Source organism: Elaeis guineensis, chromosome 2 (genome assembly GCF_000442705.2).
Source record: "Elaeis guineensis isolate ETL-2024a chromosome 2, EG11, whole genome shotgun sequence".
Lineage (NCBI taxonomy): Eukaryota > Viridiplantae > Streptophyta > Magnoliopsida > Arecales > Arecaceae > Elaeis > Elaeis guineensis.
In genome coordinates, this window is record NC_025994.2 from 84,583,556 (window position 1) to 84,609,781 (window position 26,226).

General features: G+C 37.9%; 1 protein-coding gene and 1 pseudogene across 3 annotated transcripts; one reads left to right on the plus strand and one right to left on the minus strand.

Moving 5' to 3' along the window:
* The first annotated feature begins 719 nt into the window (after positions 1-719).
* LOC105055797 (transcription factor UNE12) lies at positions 720-10,158 on the plus strand. 3 transcript variants are annotated; one of them, XM_010937794.4, is made up of 7 exons: positions 721-1,197; positions 1,383-1,484; positions 2,523-2,642; positions 3,019-3,084; positions 6,120-6,185; positions 7,322-7,396; positions 9,521-10,158. In XM_010937794.4, the coding sequence occupies exons 1-7, from the start codon at positions 925-927 to the stop codon at positions 9,749-9,751; spliced, it is 933 nt and encodes a 310-aa protein (XP_010936096.1). In that variant the 5' UTR covers positions 721-924; the 3' UTR covers positions 9,752-10,158. The 3 variants fall into 3 exon arrangements, with proteins under 3 accessions (XP_010936103.1, XP_010936096.1, XP_019703501.1); XM_019847942.3 differs by having other exon boundaries at positions 1,383-1,479; positions 2,521-2,642; XM_010937801.4 differs by lacking the exon at positions 1,383-1,484 and having other exon boundaries at positions 720-1,197.
* Positions 10,159-12,018: 1,860 nt separating this feature from the next.
* Positions 12,019-24,348, minus strand: LOC105056807 (NADH dehydrogenase [ubiquinone] flavoprotein 2, mitochondrial-like; annotated as a pseudogene).
* Positions 24,349-26,226: the final 1,878 nt, after the last annotated feature.

Below are 26,226 nucleotides of genomic sequence, written 5' to 3' on the forward strand. Positions count from 1 at the left end.
CACCTCTCTTATGTATGAATCTCAGACCCACTTGCTACTTGTGCATATGGTGTTACTCTAGTCTCATTCTCCTACATGGCTAACTTGATGCGTTCAATAAAATTTAAAATAATATATGATAATGTGTGTAGAAAGTAAATTTTGTAGTGTATGATCAGTGTCCCACAATCATTAATAGCTTTTTGTTGTACACAGAAAAAAAAAAAACCAAAAATATCATGCATAGAGAATACACTCTCATATATTGCTGAGCACCTCTCTTTCTATTTTTCCGAATTTCCCCGTCCATCTAACATCTAGATTAATCAAAGAAGGGCAAATGGTTACAATCAAAAAAAAAAGAAAAAGAAAAAGGGGAAAATATTACCGTCTCGTACGCGCCACTGTCCCCTAAATCCAGAACTACCTGTGGCGTGGAGTGCCGTGCCTCTTATAATTTCCTTATTTTTGACACTAGTCTATGACTGCTGTAGACAGTACGAATGACTCATCCATCGCGATTCTCCCCAAGATTCTCCACCCCACACGAGCCTCCTTCCGAGACGCAACCCGATTAAAAAAAATTAAAACATCATAAATAACACTAAAAAATTAAAAGTACATAAAAAAAAGGGAAAACCCCGCCTTTTCGATTCCTTTCCTTTTTTTTCTCCTCTTCTTTTCTCTTGTTATGTATTTCTGCTCCTCCTTTCACCGCCTCTCCTTTTTTATACGCTCCCACCCCTCGCCCCCCATCCCCCACCCCCGGCCCAGAAGTACTCAATCCTCTCGCCCTCTCCCTCTCCCTCTCCCTCTCCTCCACACCGACGCTTCCCTTTTCTCTCGCTCCCGAACTCTTATCCCTTCGATGCTTTTTGAGCTCTCCGGTGACCATCTCGGCTTCGTACCAGTAGTAGTAGCGGCCGCTTCGTGGGGTTCGGCGCCATGGCGAACGCACCGCCTCCTCCGCAGGATGGCATAGGGGACGATTTCTTCGAGCAGATCTTCTCGATGCCCCCGCCTTACGCTGGGGGGGACGGCGGCGGCAGCGGCGGCGGCCTCGCTGGAGGAGGCGAGGGGGGCATGCCCCCGGGGATGGTCCTCTCCCGCGAGGGTGGTTCCGGAGCCGGCGGGACGTCTGGGTTCCCTCTGGGGCTCAGCTTGGAGAGGGGCTCCGGCAGCGGCAAAAGGCTCCGAGAGGAAACGGAGGCCAAGGCGGTGAGCTGATCGTATTGTTTTTTTTCATTGGTTTACCATTTTTACCCCGAGCCTTTCTTCTTAATGGCGCGTGTCGAGTTCTGAGACCGCCTTCCCCGGGAAATACGAGGATGCTCTGGTCTTTTTTGATCGTTGTTGGGGGTATTTTGGACTTTGGAGCTCACTGGCTCTTTGCTGTTGGGCAGGAGAGGGATCCGGTGCAGTTAGCGGGATTGTTTCCTCCGGGGTTTGGTCACCTTCAGTCTCATCAAATCCGGCCGAATCCTCCCACTCCTACTCCTCCTCAGGTCCATTGCCTTCTTGTAAAAGTCGGCGGCTATCACTTTTGTGTTCTTCTTCTCATCTTTGTTGACGTTAGAATTTTTGGACGTCTTGGCACCTGGGAGCGAAGAGATTCCCTTGCTCAAATTGCTATTTTAGTCGTTAATTAGTGCAGCAGAAGTACTCATGGAATTGCTTTGTCGTTCCAGTGTTGTTTGGAGTTGCATGCTGTTTTTAGAATGGAGAATTTATTTGTATTTTACTGTTTTTCTGATTTGTCTTGCCTAAGTAGGCATGATACAATCATAAAACTCCACAAGTTTGTGTTTTTCACAAAGTTCTAACTTTGAATTTTGTTTTGGTGCTGGTGACTTTGAGATGAACCAATTCAAGTTAATGCTTAATCTAAATCTGGTTCTAGGGATTACACTTGGTGCAGAACTGAATGGGCTGCGGATGGTGTTGAATTTGAGTTTACAAACCACAGTCAACTTTGGCAGCATAAGAAACAAGACCTTTGGGTCTTGCAATGTCTTACAACCTTTTGAAACTGGCAAAGGATGTGGTAATGTAAACATTTGGTAGATCGTATTAGTTTGGTGTTGTGTAAGGGCAGGCCTTCGGTGAGGTTTCTAACCAGGGTGTCACAGGTTTGAAACATGGAAATAGCCTGTCTGCAAGAGGGGGGTAAGTTTGCATGCATCTGACCCTTCCCAGACCTTGCAGTGGCAGGAACCTTATGCATTTGGCTGTCGCTATTCTACTAATTATGTGTTCTGTTTAATTGGTTAACATCATAAGAAATTATATGAATGAATTTCCTATTTGGAAAGTCTTAATTGGAATTCTCAAGACTATTTTCGTCGATATCACTTATATAGGAAGAAAGGAAGCACAATTTTAACACTCGCTTAACTTGCAGAGAGCAGTATATTTGCTTGTATTTTTTTATCACTTACTGCATGCCAATTGAGGCTCGGATGTTTCTTCTGTTTCTGTTGTAATTGGAGGGTTTATGTATCTTGGATATTAATTTTCTTGACTTCTTCATTTGTTCTGTGTAGACTTTTCATGGGCAAGTGAAGCAAGGAGGGGTTGCTGCAGGGCCACAACCACCAGCCCCCCGACCAAAGGTGCGGGCACGACGGGGTCAAGCCACTGATCCTCATAGTATCGCTGAGAGGGTAATGCCACATGATATATCTCCATTATAGTTCATGCAGCTTGCTGCCCGTGTGTCTGACAAGTGCTATCAAAGTTGCTGTGCATTTCAAGGAAAAAGATTTGCTTTGAGGATTTATGTCCACATGTTGATTACGTTAATTACTAACATTTTATTAGTCTTGTCATCACATATTTATCATTCTTCATATGCTTCATTTGAGTCTTATTTAGCTGTTTTCTGATGTTTCCTGGAAAGCATCTTAAGATGATGAATAAGTTCGTTGCTTTATTCAAGTTACAGTGCTTGCTTTACAGACCAAATTCTAATTCTGCAGTTATCCTAACTTATGGGACAGCAGCATTTCTAACATCTTCCTTTCTTTTCCACGAGTGCAGCTACGTAGAGAAAGAATAGCAGAAAGGATGAGGGCTCTGCAGGAGTTGGTCCCAAACACTAATAAGGTCAGCATATGAGTTATGTTGCAAATCAAAGTGTACAGATCTGTGCATATTAACCGACTGAAAATTTAGCAATCTGAACATTTGATTATTTTCTTTTGAGTATATTTGAACATGTATCTTCTTAAGAATTTCACATTCTTAACCTTTTTCTAATGTTTTAGTTTGGGTTAGCCCCGTAGCTTTAGGCTATGTTTAGCCTGAAAGAATAACTCAGCTTTAGGCCTGTATCCAGGGTGAGTTGAACTTCTAAGGCTTTCAAAGAGAAGTCATCTTATAGACTAGAGACAGCCATTACTCTAGGTTCTTTTGCTATGCATTTTTTATTGTTATTGTCTTGGGTGCTGACATGAGGGCTCAAGAGCTATGCAATGTGCTTGTTCATATATATGTTTATGAATGAGAGATCAGACTATGATTTGTTTTAAAAAATTCATCTGGAATAATCTATTTATATGGGGAAAACAATCTTCAAGAATGAGAATGTTTTGCTGAGGAGCATATGGAAGTATACCAAACTCATCAAATAGGAGTCCATTAGCTTAGATTTATCTGCATGAAGTTTGGTATTTGGAGGAGTTTTGTTGTCTAGAAGTATGAGTGATGCCATCCTGGTGAATTAAAACCCTTTTTATGCTTTATATGGAAACAACAAACGAGGATAATTCATCTGTCTGTTTGGTCTGTCAGATGCAGAAAGGGAGATCCAGATGACTAGAGATTTCACCAAAATGAAGTTGGTGTTACACTAATCTATTTGTGAATATTTTGGAGTCTATTTGCAGGTTGAATTTAGTGTTGACCCATGCATTATTTGTGAATATTTTGCAAGCAAGTTGTTAAAGGAGGATAATTTGCACATTGATAGAAGATTTTGATGCAGCATGGACCATGTATAAAGATAAATGAAAATCATGATGTAGAAGAAGAAATAACGAAGAATAAAGAGGGTATGTGGGACCCACCACAATAATTCACCACTCTTTTCACAACCTCATGATACACATTCTTATGTCAGCTTACATGCCTCTCTAATTTGAATGCAGATCATTAGATTAAAGCCCCAACAGATCACATGCTTAACAAGAAAATGTCCAAAAATCAGATTAAATTCATGTTCAAACCATACATGAAGCTTGTGATGAATACCTTTGATCCCTAGAGTATTGCAATTTTACTATGGTGCATGAGATAGCACCTACAGATCTCAAAGGAATTATTTGTATGATAACAAAAAAATTCCAATGTGCGCATGCACAAGCAGTATTACATGCCTTGTTGAAGCTTTTCAGTTCTTTGAGACTGCAACTGCAACACCTTTACATTTGATTGATCCTCGGGTTTTTTTCTTCCATCAGGTGATCATAGTTTGACAAATAGTTCCAAAAGAAACCTTGTTTTGAGGTTCTTGGTAGGTCTTTTGATTTTCTGACTCCAAGTTAATCCAAGCTACGTATCAAACCTGAAGCATTAGAATTAAGTCTATGATCAAAGAAACATGATTTTTTTCATGTAGAGCAGTGTCATTCCCGTCCTTTTTGGCTGCATATTTGTTGTCTCATCTTACCTGATGTATTATCTCTCTCTCTCTCTCCTTCTTTTTTCCCTCTCTTGGAGAAAAGGAAGGGGGTTACTCTCCACTTGTCCAGCCATCTATAGGTGGGATGCAAACCCAGATTATTATTTACCACTGGCCAATGACTTTACCAACTGCACTAGTTGGCACCCACCTTATTTTATTAGCTTCCAACCTGTTAGTTTCATCATTCGACAAATTTTTCTTTCTTTCTTTTTTTTTTTCTCTAGTCAAATTTCTATAAACCATTAAGAAAGTTCTGCATTAATGTTACTCAGCCTGACAAGTTCTTGTATTTGTTTGCTGGAAATTGTTAGATGCTATACTACAAAAGTATGAGAGATCAACAAGTTTCTTTTTATTTTGTTCTGGGTCCTTTATTGCATTCATTTTTCTGTCTTGGTGTATATATACCTTTTGGGTAATGGATTCCTTCAAATTGGATAGAGCTTACTATTTCAGTTGGAATGGAACTTACAAGAAAGGAACAATAACATTCTATTTGTATATATTGTTTTGTTCTTGCACACTGCCGATAGTGATGACCACACAGAAGATAAAGGCTTCTTCACAAAGTCTTATTTCTAGTAGTTTTCTAGTTGATTTGTTGCAAAATAAACTGGATTGGACCAGCATCGTCATTGTTGTGTGTGATCAAGTGCACATGCATACTTGTTGACATCAGCATGTTATTGATGTGAATGTTCACTGTTATAATCTCCCAAGGGTTTCTACAGCTGTAAGATTTTGTTGGTACTATCTGCACACCAGTTGTGGGTAGGAACATATCAAATTCCAGATATCTTTTTTTTCCTATCTATTGGACACCAACCATGTTTTAATTGGTTAAATTACATCTTCTGCATTCCCTTATTCCCATCATTTGTGGTTATCAGCAGGCATGGATGTTAGGAAAAGTATGACCCGTGATACAAGGAACAAAAAAAATGCTACATGAATTTTTGATAACATTTTTTATTTTGAAAATTTTCCTAAAATGGTCTCCATGTACTGCATTGCCTCCAGGTGTCGCTGAATCTTTTCTGGTTTTGTTATTTTGACTTGATCCACTAGGTTCTTTGACATTTGTCTTCATCTTGGTTCCTTGCTTCCTAGGTGTTAGAGATGGTCCCATCTATTGCATGGAGTAAATGTAAACTTCATTGATCATAAAAATCTATATACTACTTGGTAACAGAGCGAAAAAAGTTGAGCATTTTACATCGTGATCTAATTCTTCTTAAAGATGGAATCATAGAGTCTTGAGCTACTTTAAGGTTTTCTTAAATGAGATCTTCATTTCATTATTATTTTTAGAAAAAATCAGAAATTATTCTATTTAGAGTTGGGATGTGTTACTCTCTCCTTTTCTTCGAGAAAAAAGGAATAGCTTCATTGATAGTGACTTAGAGAGCTCTTATTTTCACAACTCCATGTTTATAGCTTGTGTTTACCTGTGCAGACGGATAGAGCAGCCATGCTTGATGAGATCTTAGATTATGTGAAGTTTTTGAGGCTCCAAGTGAAGGTAAGCTATTTTTATCTTCCATTTAATGAGCATCATTATTACTTTTTTAGATGCAACAATCTTACTCCTTTCAAAAAGGAGTACTATGAATTTGCTAATTTATTTTCAATTCTTGTGCTGGTTACAACTTTTTTTTTGGTGGGGTGGGGGGGGGGTGGGGTGCAAAAACCCTTGATGCGGAGAGACTTCAAACAATCACATTTTATTGCTTTTATTATGACAACAAATTTTGATCTAGTCTCCGTATGTACTTGTTTTAGAATGCCTTTGTACTTATATCTGTTAGCATCGATTGTAACCCCTGATGTAAGATCGTAGTGTCCATTGAGATGTTAGTTTTCTCGAAGGACTGTAAACAGGAAGTATAATCATGCCCTCTCCACTTGCTTAATAGTTGACCTACTCAGTAGCAGATCTAGGAGTGCATCCCGTGGTGATGACATCTGAAGCAGTATTTCTGAGTTCATAGACTATAGTAGCTAAGCTCTATGACCTTCTACATCGTGCAGGCTAGCTGGAATTGATTGTAGCAAATTATTGTTGCCCCATAGCATTACATACAAGTTCCGTGAGATGGCTTTCAGATGTTAGCATATCATACCCTTACTAATTCAACTAATAGCATTAGTACACAACTTAAATGCAGGTAAATGACATAAATTTTATGAAGCAGTATCGATTCAAAATGAAGTAGGAAAATGGGATTCATATTAGGTTGGAACATATATCTCCTACAGTCCATCTGCAGCACTGAGGGTTTCAGTAAGATTTTTGGAAGAAGTACCAAAGTCAGTTAACAGGTGGCATAACCCAGAATATGTAATCCTCTCTGGGGTATATCAACCTGGAGAACTGCTCTTGATCCACCAAGCTGCAGAATCGGTTCCTTCATTTTATTAGATTGTTGTTTGTTACTCTAAATTTCAAATAGAATTATATAAGTTTCACAAAAACATTGCTTTTGTCAAGTGCTAGAACTGATGATAATTTCCTGTCTAAAAGTTTATCTTTAGGTGATGATTTTCTAACTCGCTAATTTTCTTTTAAACTACTACTTTGTATATATGCTTCCTTGATTTCCTATTACCTTCTCTTGAACGTACATTTTCAAATAATATTCTTCTATGAAATGACAGGTTTTAAGCATGAGTAGGTTGGGTGGCGCTGGAGCTGTGGCACAGCTGGTAGCTGATATCCCACTACCGGTTGAGGTAATATGTGACAAAGGAGAGAGTACCATTTTTAGCATGTTGCATGAATATCCAATATCTTTTGAACTACTATATACGTGTAATCTTCCTTTGTCAATGGGATAAGGCTTGTCAATCACATTTTTTACAAGTTTTTTTTTCTCCTTAAATTTTTGTTGTGTCATATGCCGAAGAATGTAGGTTTGAAATTCTGTAGTTTTAGATTAGCGAATTGCATTTGATGTTTGCTTGCTACATACTTATTTCAGTGTATATTTTATATTAATGAAGTGCATCTGTTCATGCAATGCTAATATTGATAAATAGAGACGAAGGGTTCATGTAAGTGCATTATTTAACCAATTCTACTATATAAGCATATTCATCTTTATATGAACAAAAATATTTCTTTTTTTAAGATTCATATGCGTGATCATTGTTAATTCTATGACAGTGATGATATAGTCTATAACCAAGCAACTATTCCCAATTATTTGGGTTTGGCCATTCTTGTCACTTACCATAAATTCTTGTTTCATGATCTATAATTTTAATCCCTTCTTTTTCCTCAAATTCTTCATCATAATTTTTGTCCATGTCGTCCCACCACTATTACATTCTCCCTCACAAATGTAAGCTTTTTAACTTGTGGTAGTGTTGTTGCACAAGATGATAAAAAAACCAATCTCAATCATTTCTCCCTTGCTTTATCTGCAATAGATGCAGCTAATGTGCTCACTCTCTCTAGGTGCAGTTTTTGTGCTTCCTCTAACATTAATCTTTAACACTAGTTTTCCTAGTTGTGCCACATATTCAGTGGAATTTGTCAATACTGTGGTGCTTAGCTTACGTGCTTGGAACCTCTCTGATTGCAAATTCTCCAATCCAAAAAAAAAGTGTTCCCTGTTTCTTGTCTACTTGATTCCTCTTATGGCTGCAATGTATTGAGTTTCCCCTTCACTCTCGAAGTTATATAGCACCTGCCCAACATTATCACCTCCCTTCTCGTAATTGCTGCTCAACCATTCCTTTTATCTTATTCTGTTATATATGTCTTCAATGATCTCTTCATTATAATTGATCCAAGAGAGCGGACATTTAACCATAGATCTCTCTTCCCTGAAGGATGCTGACCTCATTTTCTGCTGCATATCAGCTAGAATTATGTTGCATATTCTTGTCATTGTTTTTCTGGTTTCAAGCCCCTAAAACTTTCAATGATAACGCCAATTTAGGATCCAAGCCTATTCTTGTCTTAGAAACTCAGTTATCTTGTTATCTAGTTCAAACAATTGGCATTTATCCATCATAGGCATTCTAGGTATAACTTTAGTATATTGATTCAGTTCATGGAATGAAGTATGAGAGACCTGCCAGAAGCTGGAAGACCTGTAGGCTGGGGCATGACTTTATTTTCTGGATTGTTTATCTTCATGGAATCAGGGAGTCACTGGTTCAAGGTTTCCTTAGACATGGATTGTGTCTAGACAGGGAAAAAGCTATACTCAATACAAGGAATTGCATTCATCTTCAAGGTACAATCAGAAATCAAACTACAGGTTAAATCATGATTTCTCTGACTTTTGCTTCAATGTGTACCAAATTAGCTCCTAGCTTTTTTTTTTTTTTTTTATCAATTAACATGCAAGTGCGGTTTTCTTTTCTGGTCTCTAGATTTTTCCTTCTGTTGCTTAGGTAAATAGTTTTCATGGTTGACTTCTATGGCATATAAGCCAAATTGATTTTGAGGGGTGGTTGTCTTTTCTTAATCTTTGGTTTCATCACTCTTCCATGTCTTTATAGTGGCTCATTAAAGCTATTCCATGATGGTTGGTGATGTTTTGGACACCACTTGTTTTCTTATCAGTGAGACCAAACAATTCCTGATCATGTGACACTTTTCCTTTTTAGTGGTCTAACTGTAGAGACTAGTTGACCAGTTGTTTATTGTATTCTGCTCTGTGAACACATTCAAAATGCATGTTATGCCTCATGGTGGTTCTGTTCCTTGTTTACAGTGACATTATCTTGTCTATGACTATGTGCATGTGTATGCTAACATACTGTTTCCTCTGCATGTGCGCTCTCCTAATATAGTAAAATGTATCTTAGACCTGATAGTTTTCTTCAATTGATTGACGTTAGGGGGAGGCAAGCGAGAGTGGGAGGAAGCAGCAAGTGTGGGAGAAGTGGTCAACAGATGGCACAGAACGGCAAGTAGCGAAGCTCATGGAAGAAGACATTGGAGCAGCAATGCAATTCCTCCAATCCAAAGCTCTGTGCATGATGCCAATCTCACTTGCTATGGCTATCTATGACACGCATAACCAGCCCGAAGGCCACACAGTCAAGCCTGAACCCAACGCCTCTTCATAGACTAAGACCATTGTCTATAGAACCCAAGGACAGCTACTACATTTTGGGTCCATACATGTGTATGAAACTGTCCAGTCGTCCAATAGTACTTCTGATAGAACTGAAAAATCTCCCCAGCTGCACGAGTACCAAATGTCACATTCTCATTTACCCCTCTTTTTTCGTCAAAGAAGCTGTAATTGAAAGGCTATGGTAAGCAAAGAGTCTACCAGTGTCTCCACATCTTTTGACATTTTTGAGTGGGAGGAAGACGTTGCCGATGGTCATGCCTGCTCTTATTGCCCTGTGGCGGCTGTAGTGCACTAACCATACACTTTGTGGTGGGAACTTCTTTTTTGTAGTGCGTGCTGAGACTAATCAAAAAGGTGTGAATAATTTTATATATTTATACATATGCTTCACTGAAACGGAAAGCAAGATGAGGGGGATAATGATGGTGACACTGATGCTACAGTTTCTTTTTCTTTTAAAAGTGATATTGGAGAGTTGAGTCAAGGATGGCTGATCGTGCACTCAATGTTGCTTGCTAGTGGAGTGTGTCTCTTTTGTGGGTTTGTCCTTTTAATTTCCTTTAGGTCGTTGGACGACGGATAAAGACTTGCCAAAGGTTTAGGCCTCTTCTTCTCATTGGTCCATTTGTCTGCCCACCATGCTTCATAGAGTGTGGCTCGGCTGACCTGGTGGGGGGGAGAAGCCATTTCGCTTTCATCCTCGTGAAGGTGTTTGATGCATGTTTTCCTGCTGAGTAGAGCAATGGCTGCTCGATGTGGCGTCTGCAGAGAGCCAGGATGGGTCACCCTAGGAATTATATTGTTTTTTTTTTCTTTTTTTTTTTTGGGAGGGGGGAGGGGGGGTGGGGCAAACTCTAGGAATGATATTCTTGCTCTTTAACACTAGTATTGTTGAGGTCATAGGGTTGGCAGAAGAATTGAGTTGCAAAAGAGTTGTTCACAACATGGAACGGTGTTGGGTTGGTAGGCGCTTTTTCTCCATTCAGTAGCAGGCTCAACTGGCCGTTGTGATTTGTGTGGTTCCCACCACCATGGCTGACCTACACCACCACCACCACCAATGGTCACTGCAATAAGTATCCGCCGACCATTTTGAACCGCTCAAGAGCTAGCTATTGAAAATGGTAGAAAGTGTTGCCGAGCAAGAGACTAGAGTTCTAGAAATATAATTATCAATAGTTATGCAACTTGCTAGAGGCATTGTTGTGGTTTAGATTTGCTATGAAGTGGAAATTAAGTATTAATTTTCCCTTCCTGCCATACATAGCAGGCTTTGATTTTTGGAAACATCATCCTGTTGTTAAATGGTTTACCAAAAAGCATCGAGGATTACTCCAACTAAAAAGAAAAATAGCTATCAAGGAGTCACTTCCAAATCTCAAGTTTGCTGAGTATGGCAGGCAGGTCTGATGTGAAAACTTAGTTTTTGACTTTGCAGAGCCTGGCATGGCCGGGGGCTTAATTGCCTTGAAAGCAAAGGGAAGGTAGCTACAAATTGTTGCATATAATATTATGATTCCATTTCTGCCGAAAACCTTGCCAAGCCACGCTTGTGGAGCTGATGCTGTGGATTACCGCATAACATGGTTCCCTGACTGGATCGTAATTCAACTCCCATCCTTGATGACATATCGGCTTTCAGGTCCTACTACTACACATTTAAAATACGTATAATGCTTCGGGACCTGCAATATCTAACTCAAAATTTCCCCTTGGTGCTGTGCCCTGTAGTACCCAAAGATCCATCCATCTTGCTATCCACCAGATAAAACGAGAGGGAGTAGTGAGGTCTGGGATTCTGTTCATACGAGTACCTTTGCATCTGTGATGTGAAAAACAAACAACAAAACTCGATATCCGATGTGCAAAACTTCAGTCCTAGGTGTTGCATCTACTCCCAAAACTTCTCCACCTTCGTGATGTTCTTATGAATCCTGCTTCCACGATCTACAACCTTTCCTGCTCATGCTATACACCATAATTTATTTGAGAACTACACCCAACAATTTCTGATAACTTTAGGAATTATCTTACGCTGAGAAATAAAAAAACTATTTTTTTGATACAGAGATACAAAAAACTTCAGGAATTATCAACTTCAGCATCTTTCATGTAACAGATAGATTTTATTGTTTCTGTCCATTAGTCATGCTATCGCATTGCCTCAAAATGGATGGCATGGAAGTGCAGATCTGATTGTTTAGAATGAAGGATGAAGTCATCTGAAAGAGGCTCACTAAGAGGATGCTCTGGAAGTTCCATCATACAGCATCAGGTAAAAATTCTGCATTAAGAGTTTCACTGTTGGTAATGATGGTTAGCCAGATAAAAATTACAAGATAAACAAACATATGAATGACCATTGGTCATTAAAGCCAATGAATATAGGCTACCTTATCCAGTATCTCGATCCATAACCATGGATAGAGTGCTGTGCCACACCACCACACCAACCGGGCTTTCAAACAATGAAGCCAATAAACAAATTTGATTTCCCACTATTGACAATACAATTCAGTCAAAATTTAGCAGGCATCAAGATCTCTGCATGGTGGAGCTTTTGGTTCCCCAAGCAAAGTTGTATTCCCTCCAGCAGGTCCACTTCTTATCCGATCTGGATTCTGTGTGCCGACCTGCAAGAGAATCATGGTTGTAAAAACAGAACTCTAACCAGACTAGCCAAAGACTCGCTGCCCTCTCATTTTTAACCCACTTACCGGTGGTTTTTCTCCCTTTCTCAGCATGTCAACAATCTCTATCACTCGCTTGGGAGTGACATCTTCCTGAACAAACATGAGTAATCGTGAATCAGGAAAATATCACAGGAGAAATGAATTCTCACTTGGTGACTACAGATGACTGTTAAATTAATCATCAAAAGAGCTCAATGTTTAAGGGATCATTCGGGTCACGTAATGGATTATAAGACACTTGCTTAATAATTAAAAAGCAAAATCAATTGAAAAGTAAGAAAATGACTCAAGTGCAGTCTAAATGAATAAACAAAAAACCACCATATTTGATATAAAGAACACTGTAAACAATCATAGACCCACATATAACATATCCACCAGACAAATACCCTGTTTAATTGCCCAATATAGTCATGTACCAAGCATACCAGTCCCAAGGATATCTCAGTCTGACCAAGAAAGATCTGCGCAGACATAGGCCTGAAGGGAAAAATCAAAAGACAAAATATGCTGTCATTACATCATCATCATCATCATCACTTGATCCAGCATACAATATTGCCTCCTTTCCTTCCTTTTGCTTCTTGAGTAAGAAAAAAAATATTCCTTGTTGTCCTGTTGGCATCTGGATATTGAGTTGCTCACTTTTGCAAATAAAAAGGTAAAGCCTAATATGCCCAACAAAGCATATATGGCTCACCAAATATATCAACTTAATTCTCCTTTCACAGTAGAAGATTGTAGACAGAAAGAAACCAAGCTCTGAAAAAAAATGCAAGGATATAGATATATACCTTTTTGTTTGAGCTAAATGAAACTCTAATACTTGTCTTTCATTGTTCTAAAATGTTCAGAAAACTAAGAGAATTGTTAATTGCTTGTATTGGAGGCTTATCTATGTCAAGGTATTCAATTTTAAACTCAAGAAAAAGTTGAGAACAAAAAAAAGGCTTTCCAATTAATTGATGTGTAAATTGTTAGATGTATGCTCTGGAAGCCAATCAGACCGACATATTTATTCTTTCTAGGACATAATTTTGTAATTGATCTTATTATTTAATAATATTGGGTAGTTTATTCCATTCATGTTGTGTATGTATCCATAAATCTCCAGAAAATTAATAAGATGATCACACATATTCTGAAGAATTAAGAATACGAGACATATGTCATTGGTGATTAATTCTTAAATTGCTCTCGATTGATGGATCATTATAAAGATGGTGATTGATCCGATAAGATTGGTGCACAGATTGCTTTTCTTTGGATAGATAAATCTTGAGTTTACAGTACAGGGATATTGGAGCGAGAGTGCATATAGTTGTTGGAGAATAAAGGTATCAAGCGTGACCAACATGAAAAGTTACTTAGATGTCTACTCACTCGTCAGTGACTTTCTCGATGCTGTAGTGGTGTGATTGATTCTTTGACCTGCGGTGCCTCAACTATTCACAACGGGATTACTGTAGTTTGATTGTACATACACTTGATCTCTAACCATTTGAATTCTTGTGGTGCAGATTGACCGCAGTAGATTCGTTGTAGCAGTAAGATGTGCATCTAGATAGGATCTATCGATCTCAGTAGATAAATAGTCCTATATGATTTACAAGACTGAGTTCAAAAGATCATGGCCATGGCAGTATGAATAATAGAAAAGAGTTTTCATAAGATTTCACAGTATGAACTCGAGTAAAATAAATCTTGTATATGACAGATAATGGAGTTTGACGAATTTTTCATAACTTTCGTCTTGTTAGAATTCACAATAGCAGAACTATATCACACGATAACTACACCTAAGAGATTCATTCCTTCCGTTCTGCTGGATTGCCACTACATGCTGCTAAACGTCATCGATGGATTGTGAGACCAACGAAAATTATTTTGATGGTAAATAATTCTTATTGATGAGTTGAAATTGTTCCAATCCATTGAAAGAAGTTTTAATGATATTTGTGATAGAGATCAAAATATATTTCACTACTAGACAGAATAGAACCCATGAGATCACACATAAGAGGTCTTGACTGATCGGATAGTTGCATTGAGATTTTCAATCGCAGCAGGATTCGATTATCAATGTGATTAATGATTAGACTGATTTGTAAAAATTACATGAGAAGACTCGCTAATAGTTAGTGAGTTATAAGAGGACTTATTTGCAATAGTTGCTATATTTTTTGATTTGATCAAATAATTAGATTAAGTCCTAGACAAATTAGATTCAGATTTAATTTAATTGGACATCGTTTGAGTTTGACTCAAATTGGATTTCATTAGTCTAAAAGGTTTAAATTGAATCAGTGTTTGATTTAAAAGAAAACCCAAACCACCTTGGATCTTATCTATAAGGAGTCCTTGTGCAGAAAGACTCTTTCCATCAGATGGGGCGCCCCGCTCTACCTCACATGTGAAAAGGTTTTATGCAAAATTTTTTTTTTGGTTTTGGCATGGAGTTTGGTCTTGCGTGGGATTAGTTGGCGCAACTTCTTCTTAAGGAGTCCATGCACCTTAAAACACAACCACAAAACCCTGGGGCATTAAGAAAGAAATCAGATAAGAGGGGCGTGCAAGAGGAAAAACGGCGCATGAGTTTGTTAGCATGAAAAGATACAAGCTGGGCGGCGGGAGAAGGCGTGGGGCGCTGAAAATAGTTGGTACTCCTCTCTTATTTCTTACATGAGATGTCCAAGAGTTGGACATTCTCAAGCCTTTTCTTTCTTCCATGCTATGTCCAAAAGTTGGACATCCTCTAGCCTTCATCTTTCCACAAGCCTATGTCCAAGAGTTGGATGCCCATCTCCTCTCTCATCTTTCTCCTCTTGATTTCTGATATTCTCTTGAGAAGAGAAAAGGATAAAAAATTTCAACATCCAAGGAGCAATCTTCGCAAGAGAGCTAGCACCCCGATGAGATTAAGATATCCTAATCAGATCAACCTCGTGTCGATACCTGTATAAGCTGGATGCGTGTGTGGCTTCAGAAGAACCTTCAAGACATCCACGGATCATCGAATCGTAGTGAAGATCTACCCGCACAAAGTGAAGATCAGATCTTTCTCTCTTTTGTTTTTATCTTAATCTTAAATCTATGAGCGATCTTGGTATTTTGAGATGCGATCTCATGCATGCATGCATGCTTGAATTAAAATAGTTTTAATTTCTCTTCTTTCTGGTGCGTTTAAAAAATTTAAGATGCATGCTACCCGATTTCCTAACATAAATAATATGAATTTTGCATCTGGATTCGTACTAGAAATCCATGATCAGGGTCTTATGATCCAACCTGATTTTAATCTAAGAATATGATCTCATGGATCTGGTCCAGATTGTTTCGGGATATTTTGATCCAGATTACACTATCCAGATCATAGAAAATAAGATTTTGACAACAGTGTGATGGCTCACTTAGAAAATAGCATAAAAAGCTTAGCACATAGTTTCAAAACGTTATACATCAACATTTATTTTATTTTAGACCTTTCGGCATTGAAGAAATTTAGTGCACAAAAGTAAGATTTTCTGCAGCATCTCCAAGCTTCAATACTACAGCCATGTCCTGTGAAATATCAAAACAGAAGAAAAATGATGGTCTGAATTACCAATAATTCATTACCTCCTGCCCCATGATGTGGCATTCAGAAAACATCTCTAAAGCTACTCTTTAAGACAGCCCCTACCGAAAAGCTTCTAGCTGATTATTATTAAGCTTCATCCATCTTACACCACACTGGAAAATGTTCCACCTCTTGTGATCCTAAGCAAGAGTGCAAAGCGCACACACAGGAACAGTCATCACTAAGACATCCTTCTTGCTGATGGCACTATAGTTGCATTTCATTTTTGATCTCTGAAAAGGTTGCACAAAGCTATTTACAAACTTTTCCAACCCCTGAATAGCTTAAAATTCTTATCCTCACAAACTCCAAAAAGGAAAGAGGCACTTGCCTCCATCAGTTGATCGGAAATAAACCACTTTTTTCTGTCATAATATGCCTGTCCCAGATTTCCAAAAACCACATTACCATTACCATGAAGGCAAGAGGATCAGAGAAATCGCAAAAGTTTCATGCTGTACTTATTAACAAGTTTCAAAAGTCTCTCTTATTTTTTTATGATATTTGTATCTAGGTGGTAGGCGCTTCTTAAACAGAACAACAACAAACTGCAGGAATGTTCTCATTTAATTTCAAGACTTAAGAATCCAGAATTGCATTGACGAATGACTTCTGATAAAATAGCTGAGCAGGTAGCATGGGTAGTCTCTAATTTTGTCTTTGCTCAACACTCACCTCACACCCGAAGATGCAAGGGAAATAGTCCCTACCAATTCCATCATCCACAATGACTTGTGAGGTATAAGGGAACTGAGGAATGAAAACCTCTGAGGACCTTTAATAACACTATTTGATCCAGAATAGTATTCTGACTGCTATCTAGCCTATGACCCCAAGAAGTATCGAAGATAAACCTAGTGTTATTCAAAATAACTTAATTATAACTTTTTACCAAAGAGTAAAATTGCATTATTTAATTCCCCGCCCCCCCCCTCTCATGGTCATTTCTCTTTGCATTTGTATTAGGCTCAGAATTTTAACAAGCTTCACATAATTTGGCAAAGCCCCTACATCCAACTTATCATACAAAATTGTTTCCTTGCTAGAAACTAATGAACCAAAATTTTGCACTTTGATTTCATATACATTACCAGGTCATAAAATGGTTGTTTTAGCTTTTCTCTCTTCATCTAGACCATTTAAAAGTGCAGGGTACTGTTGGAATATTGCTCACTAGTCGCATGAGCTTAGATTGTGTCAGCTCTACTACCTGATCTTTTAGGTTTCATATTGTGCCACCGTCCACCGAACTATGCCTTTTCCCAGGATGCAGGGTAGATAATAAGTTGATGACGTAGGGATAGAAGTTCTGATTCACAAATCTGACCCCCATGTAGATGCAATAAGGTGTGCCTTTTGGACAAGTGAGATGTTTATACTAGAAAGGAAGACTTGTTCCCAGTTTGCAATATAAAAACACTTTAGTGTTCAACAAGAAGACCATATTTTCACCAAGTTCAATGTAAAGAGAGTGGTTTTCTCCTAATGTAAGATCATGCTATGAATAAACATATAATGTTACATCAAACTATTCAAGATAAATCCACTTTTTTGATATGCTGAACCATTAAACTTGTAATTAGATTGACATGAAGTCTAAAGAGATAGAGATAACCTTAAGGACTGGAAATTGTCCTGCTGAATCGAATTTAATTGGCAAAGCTGTTGTAGTTTGAGATATAATTACACAAGAAAATATCAACAAGCATAACATATATGAAATTGTCAATATAATTACAACATTTAAAATTCTTTCCGGTAAAAGTGTAGTGCCAAGTATTTCGTTTACATGGGAAAAATGGTTGTACTGAAACATAAAAAGAGCCATTTATCTGTAGTAGTCAGTCGGTCTAAATTCATCTTCCAATCCTCTTGACCCAGTAAATAACACACAAGTACATTGTATTTAACCGGAATGCATCTCTTATATCTTTAATTTTTCTAGATGGACTGCCAAAGTATCGCATTCACATCAAAAGCAATCAATACATGTAAAACCCACCACTGATATCCCTTTATCCATAGAAATAATACTTTGAGCACATTTGACATTAAAGAAAAAGCTTCACAAGCAAATTTAACTCAAATGTGCTGCATACAATAAGGTTTGCAAACATGCATGAGCCTAATGCTATTTCTATCTAATGTGGTGGTTTCGGAGTAATAGTCAAACCAAGGATTTAGGTCCCAACGAGACGTCCCACGGGACACCAGAATAGAATACCATCCCATATGTCGGGACAGGGCCATCCCACTAGCGTCCCGATCAGGACATCTTCTGTCCCAAGTGTCGGGATGGGGCGGGACGGCGGCACATCCCATTTATGAAAAAATCAGAACAGCCCCATCCTACAGGATTTAAAACTTTGAGTCAAACCAAAAATTGATTAAGCATTTAAGATTCTTTCTAAATGATAAATTAACTAGAATGCAAAATGAGAGTGGAAGAGGATTAATGTGAACTCACATAGTAATTATATGTGAATCCTTCGGAACCTCTAGTATAGTCAGCCACAGCAATCATTGGAGCATTCACACAACATCCCTGTGGTAGCCAATAACAGCAATAAGAATATGTTGAATTGAGTGGGTACCAAAACTAAAAACAATAATTAATGAAATATGGTCCTTTCACTTTCAAGTTTATAGTTCTCATGAATGAACCAAATATTGCCATCCAACGGGTTTTATGGTGCGAGCTACATGTGAAAGAATCCCACCACAACCATTACAAATTGCCAACAAGCATCATTAAATCTATTCATATAAACATCAACAAGTTCATAATAAAAATTAAATTTACAACACTGCTGGCTGAGAAAACACATACCATTCACTTCATCTCCCCAACAGAAAACATGCCATCCTTTGTCACTTCTGCAGATAAAATGCAGATAACTACTTTACAGATGCATAAACTTCAAGCTATACCTGCCCTTCTCATACAACAAAATAACATTGTGCATGTGCAATGAGGGGCTGAAGGGTGGGGTCCATGAAAATACTCACCATTGCGCTTTACTCCCAGGTGTTTTAGCAAGGCCTCTTCGATGTCACATGATCCACGTATCATACAAGGTGTTGTTCCACAAACCAAAAGGTGATATTTACCAACCTACACAACATCAACAAGTTAACAAGATGTAGGTCATGCATGCAAGTAATACATATATGCATGACTGCATCTTTATGCATGGAAGTGTTATTATATACTGACAGCAAAAGTGGACAAATATGAAGCAGAAGAAAACATCTAATTGACATATTCACCTGAGTCCGATTGAACATTGAATAAAATGTAGCAACTTCGTATACACGGATAGGAGCAACTTCAATGATCTTAGCTACCTGAAACACCAGGACATGAGATTAATAAATGCAAAACTTTTGATAAAGGATTGTCAGTGCCTGATAACAGAAGAGAGAAATGAGAAAACGAACAAAAGCCAGATTTTGCATAGTTGTTTTAGCTGCTTGGCAACAGTCAAGATTCCAACCATGTGAAAATACAAATGTAATGGAGGTTCAGCAAAACTATGACTGCATAAAAGTACCTGTACCACCGTTACTGTCACTCTAATTGGATGTTATCCTCACTAAAAAATCTGTCTATTCAAATTTCAAATGTTCTACCTACGTTGTTGCACTGATGCAGATGCATCATTCCTGCCCCTGAAAAAGAGGGAAACAACACACACCCCGCGCCTCCCCCCCCCCCCCCCCCCCCCGCAACAAAAAAAAAAAAGGGAAAATCCCCTTTCCAATGGGGCACCTACTATCACCACCATATTTTATATAAAACAATCTTAATCAAGAATTGTTGTGTTTTTGACCATCCTGATTGTCTGAGTAATAAATCATATCATTAGTTTTAGCAGCTTTATCAGCTTCTCCTCATCACATTTGATGTGAGTAATTATGGATTACTTATCTCTTGGTAACGGCATAAAAAATCTTTTAGTTTTAGTGATATGAGTGCTTCAATTGACTCTGCAGACACCTTGTTTTAATCTCCATTTCCCATTTCAATATAGATGGACAAAGAGGAGAAAAACAGAGAGGAAGAGATAACAAAATTGACTGAATTATACAGTGAAAGAAATGAATGCCACCTGACCTCCCTTCCATGCACCACAATAAACCTATAAAGGCATGTTAATAATAAATAATCTTCTAGTACTTTGCTAAGTCTAATTGCTTCAGATGATTCAATTAGAACAAGTCCAGATAACTGTAACATGATAAATACCTAGAGAATAAACAGATCTTCCGTTCAAAGAAGACATATATTGCATCTAAGTACGTCCATCACCCAGGAAAGAAAGGAAAAAAAAAAAAAAAAACATAATTAACCATATATCTTAAACATACTGCATTCATAGCGGCAACTGGTAGCCATCCACCATTCTATTGCTGTGCAAGATCCAGTAGTGGAATAACGGCAGATTGCTTATAGTTGGAAGGGTAGTGGGATAGTATCTCCTTGACATGAAGATACACATGCAGATGATCATTAACTTTCTGCTAGACATCTACAAAAAGAGGCAACACAAAAATGAAATAGGGAAATCACAGTTATAAGGCCCCATACTAGTCAATGAACTAAAAATTACTGAATCAGTTATGCAACTGTCCAGATACCAGTAAGTTAAAAAGACTTCCAGGCTATTTTTATGTATCTGAGGTATTGATTGTCATCGTAAAGAGTAAATGAGAATTCTCCAATCTGCTGTCCAACTAATGTAACAATTCCTGTTATTTTATGATGTGGCATTGATGGAAATGCTACAAACACAAAGCTCCCAATTTGCCATTGAATCAACAGTGTGATGTAACATGAGAAAGGAGAGTCGATCTTTTGAACAGCATTTCAACAGCATACTTCAGCATATATCATTGTGTTTGCTTGATTTTGCAATATTTATGGAGGATGGCAGATGATTATCTTTTTTGCCTTTCTCCCCTGACATTCTAAATATGGTGAAGGATGATGAGATAGAGATTTTTAAATAACTCTAACAGTACAAATCTTCCTTTCAAAGGTGGGAGCATATTGACTGCAACTTTATCCCAGCTTTGACAAACAAGCAAAACTTGCTGCCCACTTCACCTGTCATAAGATGAAACTTAGGGCAGCATAATGAGGATGGAGACCCAGAATTACAAAAAAAAATCAAAAAAAAAAAAAATCTTCTAATGAAGTTGGCAAATAGACATTAGTTGCAAGTTGCAACACCACAACTCAACATAAGAGACGAATGCAACATACACAAATGAAAAAATGATTACATTATGGTGAAGCAAGAAAGCAAATACCATTGCAACCCACCCTAAGAAAACAATAAAGGCCAGAAGTGGCCCAAATACTGCTGCCTAATGTTAGCCATGAAGTGTTCCCCTTCTAGCTAAGTCTTAACAATAAAAGAACTTAACAGCATTATTTGTGAATACATTCTGTCAAGAGCTCCTTGTGTTTGGACAAATCTTACATTCATTGCATTCTCAAGTATAGTTTACCTCATAATGTGATTTTCGCAACGTGCCGGTTTGCACCCTCATGTGCACATTTTTTTCTATGTTGGCCACCATAATGAGATATTCTCTGCAAAAACCTTCTATCTTTCTATAATGGCACAAGAACTTAAAATTATGTGCCAGAGATCTGTGATTTTATAAATTGTTTATCAGAGATAAGCCTCCAATTATTGTTCCAATTATTGGATGTCCTTATGCTCATATTGTCGGGCTTCATTGTTAAAGCATAACAAACATAGGTAATCTAAGCAATGTGACAAAAAATGAGGGCATTCAAGAGATTCAGGGTGAGTTTGGACCCGCAGGGATGCATTATATGGCCTTAGAGGTTTAAGCCCATCTTGTCTGGGAAGTGAATAGTGTCATGTTACAAAATTTCTACTGCATGATAAGTTTAGCAAGTTTTAACCCCTAATGTATTGTTGGTCATGGTTAGCTTTGATATCACTCCATGTTGTACCACTTGTTTTTCTTTTCTTTAAGAAACTAATTGAGCTTTGTGCTCTTTTCTCCATCACTAACCTGCTGACCGTCCAGAGCTGGTAATGAATCTGTCTTTTTCCTAAATTTTGACTACAAAATCAATTTGGCAGGTTTTAACCCCTTAAATAATGTTACTCTCAGTTAGTTTGGGTATCACTTTCTCTTATACCACCTCGTTTTCTTTTCTTTTAAAAATTAATGGAGCTTTGTGCTCTCCTCTATCTCATTAACCTAGGGACCAACAAAAGCTGGTGCATGATTTTGTCTAGCATTTCCAACCACATTTGTCACCCCTTGACTCCCTAGACTATCAACATTACTTTAACCACTTCTACTTTCCACCTTCTATTCCACTTTTCCCATTCTTCTTTCTTCCGACTCTTCTTTTTTCACTAAATTTTCCTCTATTTGCATATTTCTTCTCATATTTGATGGTGCACTGTAGTCACCAACAATCATGTACATCTTGGTTTAGCTTTGGCAGTTCCCAAAAAAAGATTGCGCTTAAACAGCCATCGCTGAAACAGTTTACAGTCGTATTAGAACAAGCATAAATCACCACAACATCTAACCAAAGCCTTAGATTTCAAAAGTAGGTCCAGCTTTTTCCCCCTCTTTAGGTATGAGTTCCGACCACCCAATAGGTGCCCATTCATGTTCTAACGGTAGTAACGAGATTTAGGCATACATCAATGGTCCAGATCCATTTATGCTTGTTTTATTTAGTGCTCAAACTCAGATCAATCCAGGAAGCACATCAAATGTCCAAACTTCTCACAACTGGTGTCAGGGAATCAAAACAAAAATTTACAAATAAAAACGAAATCACATACCCTTTCCATATTGGCTTCCGTGAATTCCCATGGCATGTCAGAATTGTTATCCGGAGAATCAATGTGCTGAAAAATGATAAAAATAAACACAAAGTCCAAGACAAAAACAAAAACCAAAAGAGTTGGCAACTTCAAGCGAAATCAGACAAAATCAACAATGAGGGAGCCAAAATCTATCAAGAACTCACGTAGTTCAAGGCGGTCGAGAACGATCTGGAGGCGAAGGCGGGGGAGCCGACCTGAAATAGAGGCCAGTGAGAGAGTAGTCGCACAAGAACAACGAATAGACTGAAATCGATGAATAGAGAGTTGGTTTGCAACGGGAACCAGAGGAGGAAAGCCTACCGGCGGAGCGCGGAGAACTCGCCGAATCTTGAGGAGGCGCTGGGCCACGAGGGTGGCCGCCGGCGAGAACATCGTGGGAGATGGCGTGGAGAGGGTGACAGAGGCGGAGTGTTCCGAGAAACGTAGGTGACCCTGAGGCCGTCAGAGAACCTCGTGCCTAAGCTAATTACCATAAATACCAACCAATTATAAGTCGCCACGTTGCAGAAATTACCGAGAATTCATGTGGGGCCCGCCTATATACACCAGCTCCTCTCGATTCAAAGCCCCACGCGTTCATTTCGAACCCAGGCTGGCTCTCCGCTGCTCCACCGCCGGGGTTTTGGTGAAGGGGATTCTTCGCTCGCCGTCTGATTCGATTCTTCATGAAAGTAAGATTCTCTAATGGCTTCTGCGCTTCTCCCAGATTGCTAGGGGAAAGAAATCTGGTAATAGAAATAACTCTTCCAATCTTGTATATGGGAAACCCTTAAAACCCTAATAAAAATTCTTTTTCTTGTTTCTTCCAATCTTGTATATTGGATGGAGTCATCTGGGGGGGGGCGCCGTTTCGATATCTATTTTGATGCTAAAAAAATGATTTTTCTTGAAAAAATAGATGGTGGAGAGATGGGTTATTTTGAATTTTCTTAAGAAGTAATGGAATGAGAGAATCGTTCCTTTATAATGGGTTTATTGTGTCTATATGCTATAAAATGGTTGTGAGGTTTTGATACTAAGTATCATATTAAGGAAATAAACTAACTGTTATTTTTTGAATCTTAATTTGCCGTATATTTCGTGGCATATTGTTATTGTTTTAGATGTTATTATGGTAGCATCAAAATTTTGCTTGTTCTAATTATTAGACTGTGCATGTCACTTGTAACGAGGCCTTAAATCCTATTGCTAGGTTAAAGGGAATTACTTATTCAACTTTTTCCCGTTTCTGGCTACTTTTTATAGGCTCAGTTTTAAATATTGTAAAATTATTATCTTTTTTTTTTTCAATGCAAATATCACTGTTATCCGGTTGGTGTAAAAGAAAATTAATTTTTTTGCCGTTACCCTTGGGTGTTATGGATGCCTAAAGTGATAAATAATAGAGCTACTGGGTGCAATATTTTGTTTTCTTTCTTCTTTCTTTGTTGTAAATATCTGGTCATGGTAAGTAATCCTGTGATTAACTTCGAATAACATCTAGAACGTGCCTAATCCAATTGTAGCTGGAAGCAAAAATTTCGTGCTTGTTGTTTGACTCTTAGGACAAGTTGTTGAATTCTAGGGGTGAATTTGCATCTGTCCACAGGGCAGGGATATTGTAATATTGGAGGATTGCAGGTGATTGTGGGGCACATATTTCCCCGGTTTCGTACTTGAGCCCTAGTTAATTGTGCTCATTATTAAACAAGCAACCTCCAATCAAGCTGGTTGGAATCAATAACCCATCCAAGATTATTAGATATAATATAAAGCTGGCATTAATTTATAAAGGGGGCGTAATTATAAAATAACCAAAATGTCCTAAGGTATGATTTGTAGCATAAGGGTGTTAAGGTAATTAAATAAGTTAGAATACTACTGGTATCCAATATGGAATACCTGTAGTATTCAATAGAATTATATGATTATATGGGCTGGGCATATGAAGCCATTATATAAGATATGATCCAGATCCTGAGATAATTAGGGTTTCATGATAATATGAGTGCAAGAGATTACAAGTATTCGTACATATTTTTTATGGGATGGATTAGAGTGTTTAGGTGTGAACCAATCCATGATTATGCATATGGTTGCATTTCCCAAAAAGAGATTATCCATAGGGTTGGCATCTCATACTTGAATATTTAACCACTTGTGATATTTATAGAACAGTCATATTGGGGTTAATGCAAAATTGTAGTATGTTATATCTGAGGTTCAGGATTGTAGGGAATATTTAAGCACTTGCGACATTTATAGAACAGTCATATTGGGGTTAATACAAAATTGTAGTATGTTATATCTGAGGTTCAGGCTTGAACCCTCATTCCTAAAAGTGGACATCTCTAATATTTAGGACATTCACATGGCTAACATGTGATACTCATATGTTGAGAAGACCCAACATGGGTTTAGGCTTATACTCAGGATAAAGGAAAAACTTGATTGAGAACAATTCGTGATCAGTATACATGATAACATGAGAAAGGTTGTGTTTGATTGAATCATTTGGTTAGCACTTAAACCCAATAAAAGTAAAACAAACTCACATCAGACCTAGTCTCATGCTTGAACCTGATCTTCTGAGTTGAGGTCAATTAATAAAAAAATCAAATATGATTAATATCTGGGTTTTTGCAGATTAACCAATGAAATCTTTCATATTTGCATGTTAAGCCCTGTCTTTTTCATAAAATTTTTATAAAAATCCTTATAAAGTTATTTGTTTTTAAACAATAGTCCTTCTGTTAATCTTCATTAATTGAATCCTGCTTAAGATTGACCAAGATTGTGAAAGGATAAAAATGCCCTTAGCTTAACAGTGAAGGAGCTTGGAACTTGGTCTCTCCTCGTTCACTTCATCCTCTTTGTTTTTTCACCTTCTTCTCACTTGAGACTTGAGCATTAGGGGACCAACGGTGGAGGGGGACATGTTAAAAGGTTGGTTAAGTGTGAGAGTGAGAGACAAATTCCAGAAAATTAGCATCAGTAGGAGGACATAAGCTAAATATTCCAATACGATATGGTTAACCCGTGGGATATATAAGCAATAAGTTATAAGATTTCATGGATTAAAAATACAAATACGCAAAAGAGATGGATTAATACTCAAATATGAAATATTAGGCTTGCACTTGAACCTTGTCTACTGGAATTTGAGTCCATCATAATTCCCATTATGAATTTATCGTATTCAGGAGTTCATACAGGAAATTGTCTGATCAGCCATTTTGAGTCAAGTTTTGACTTATTCTCAACCGAAATCCAATCT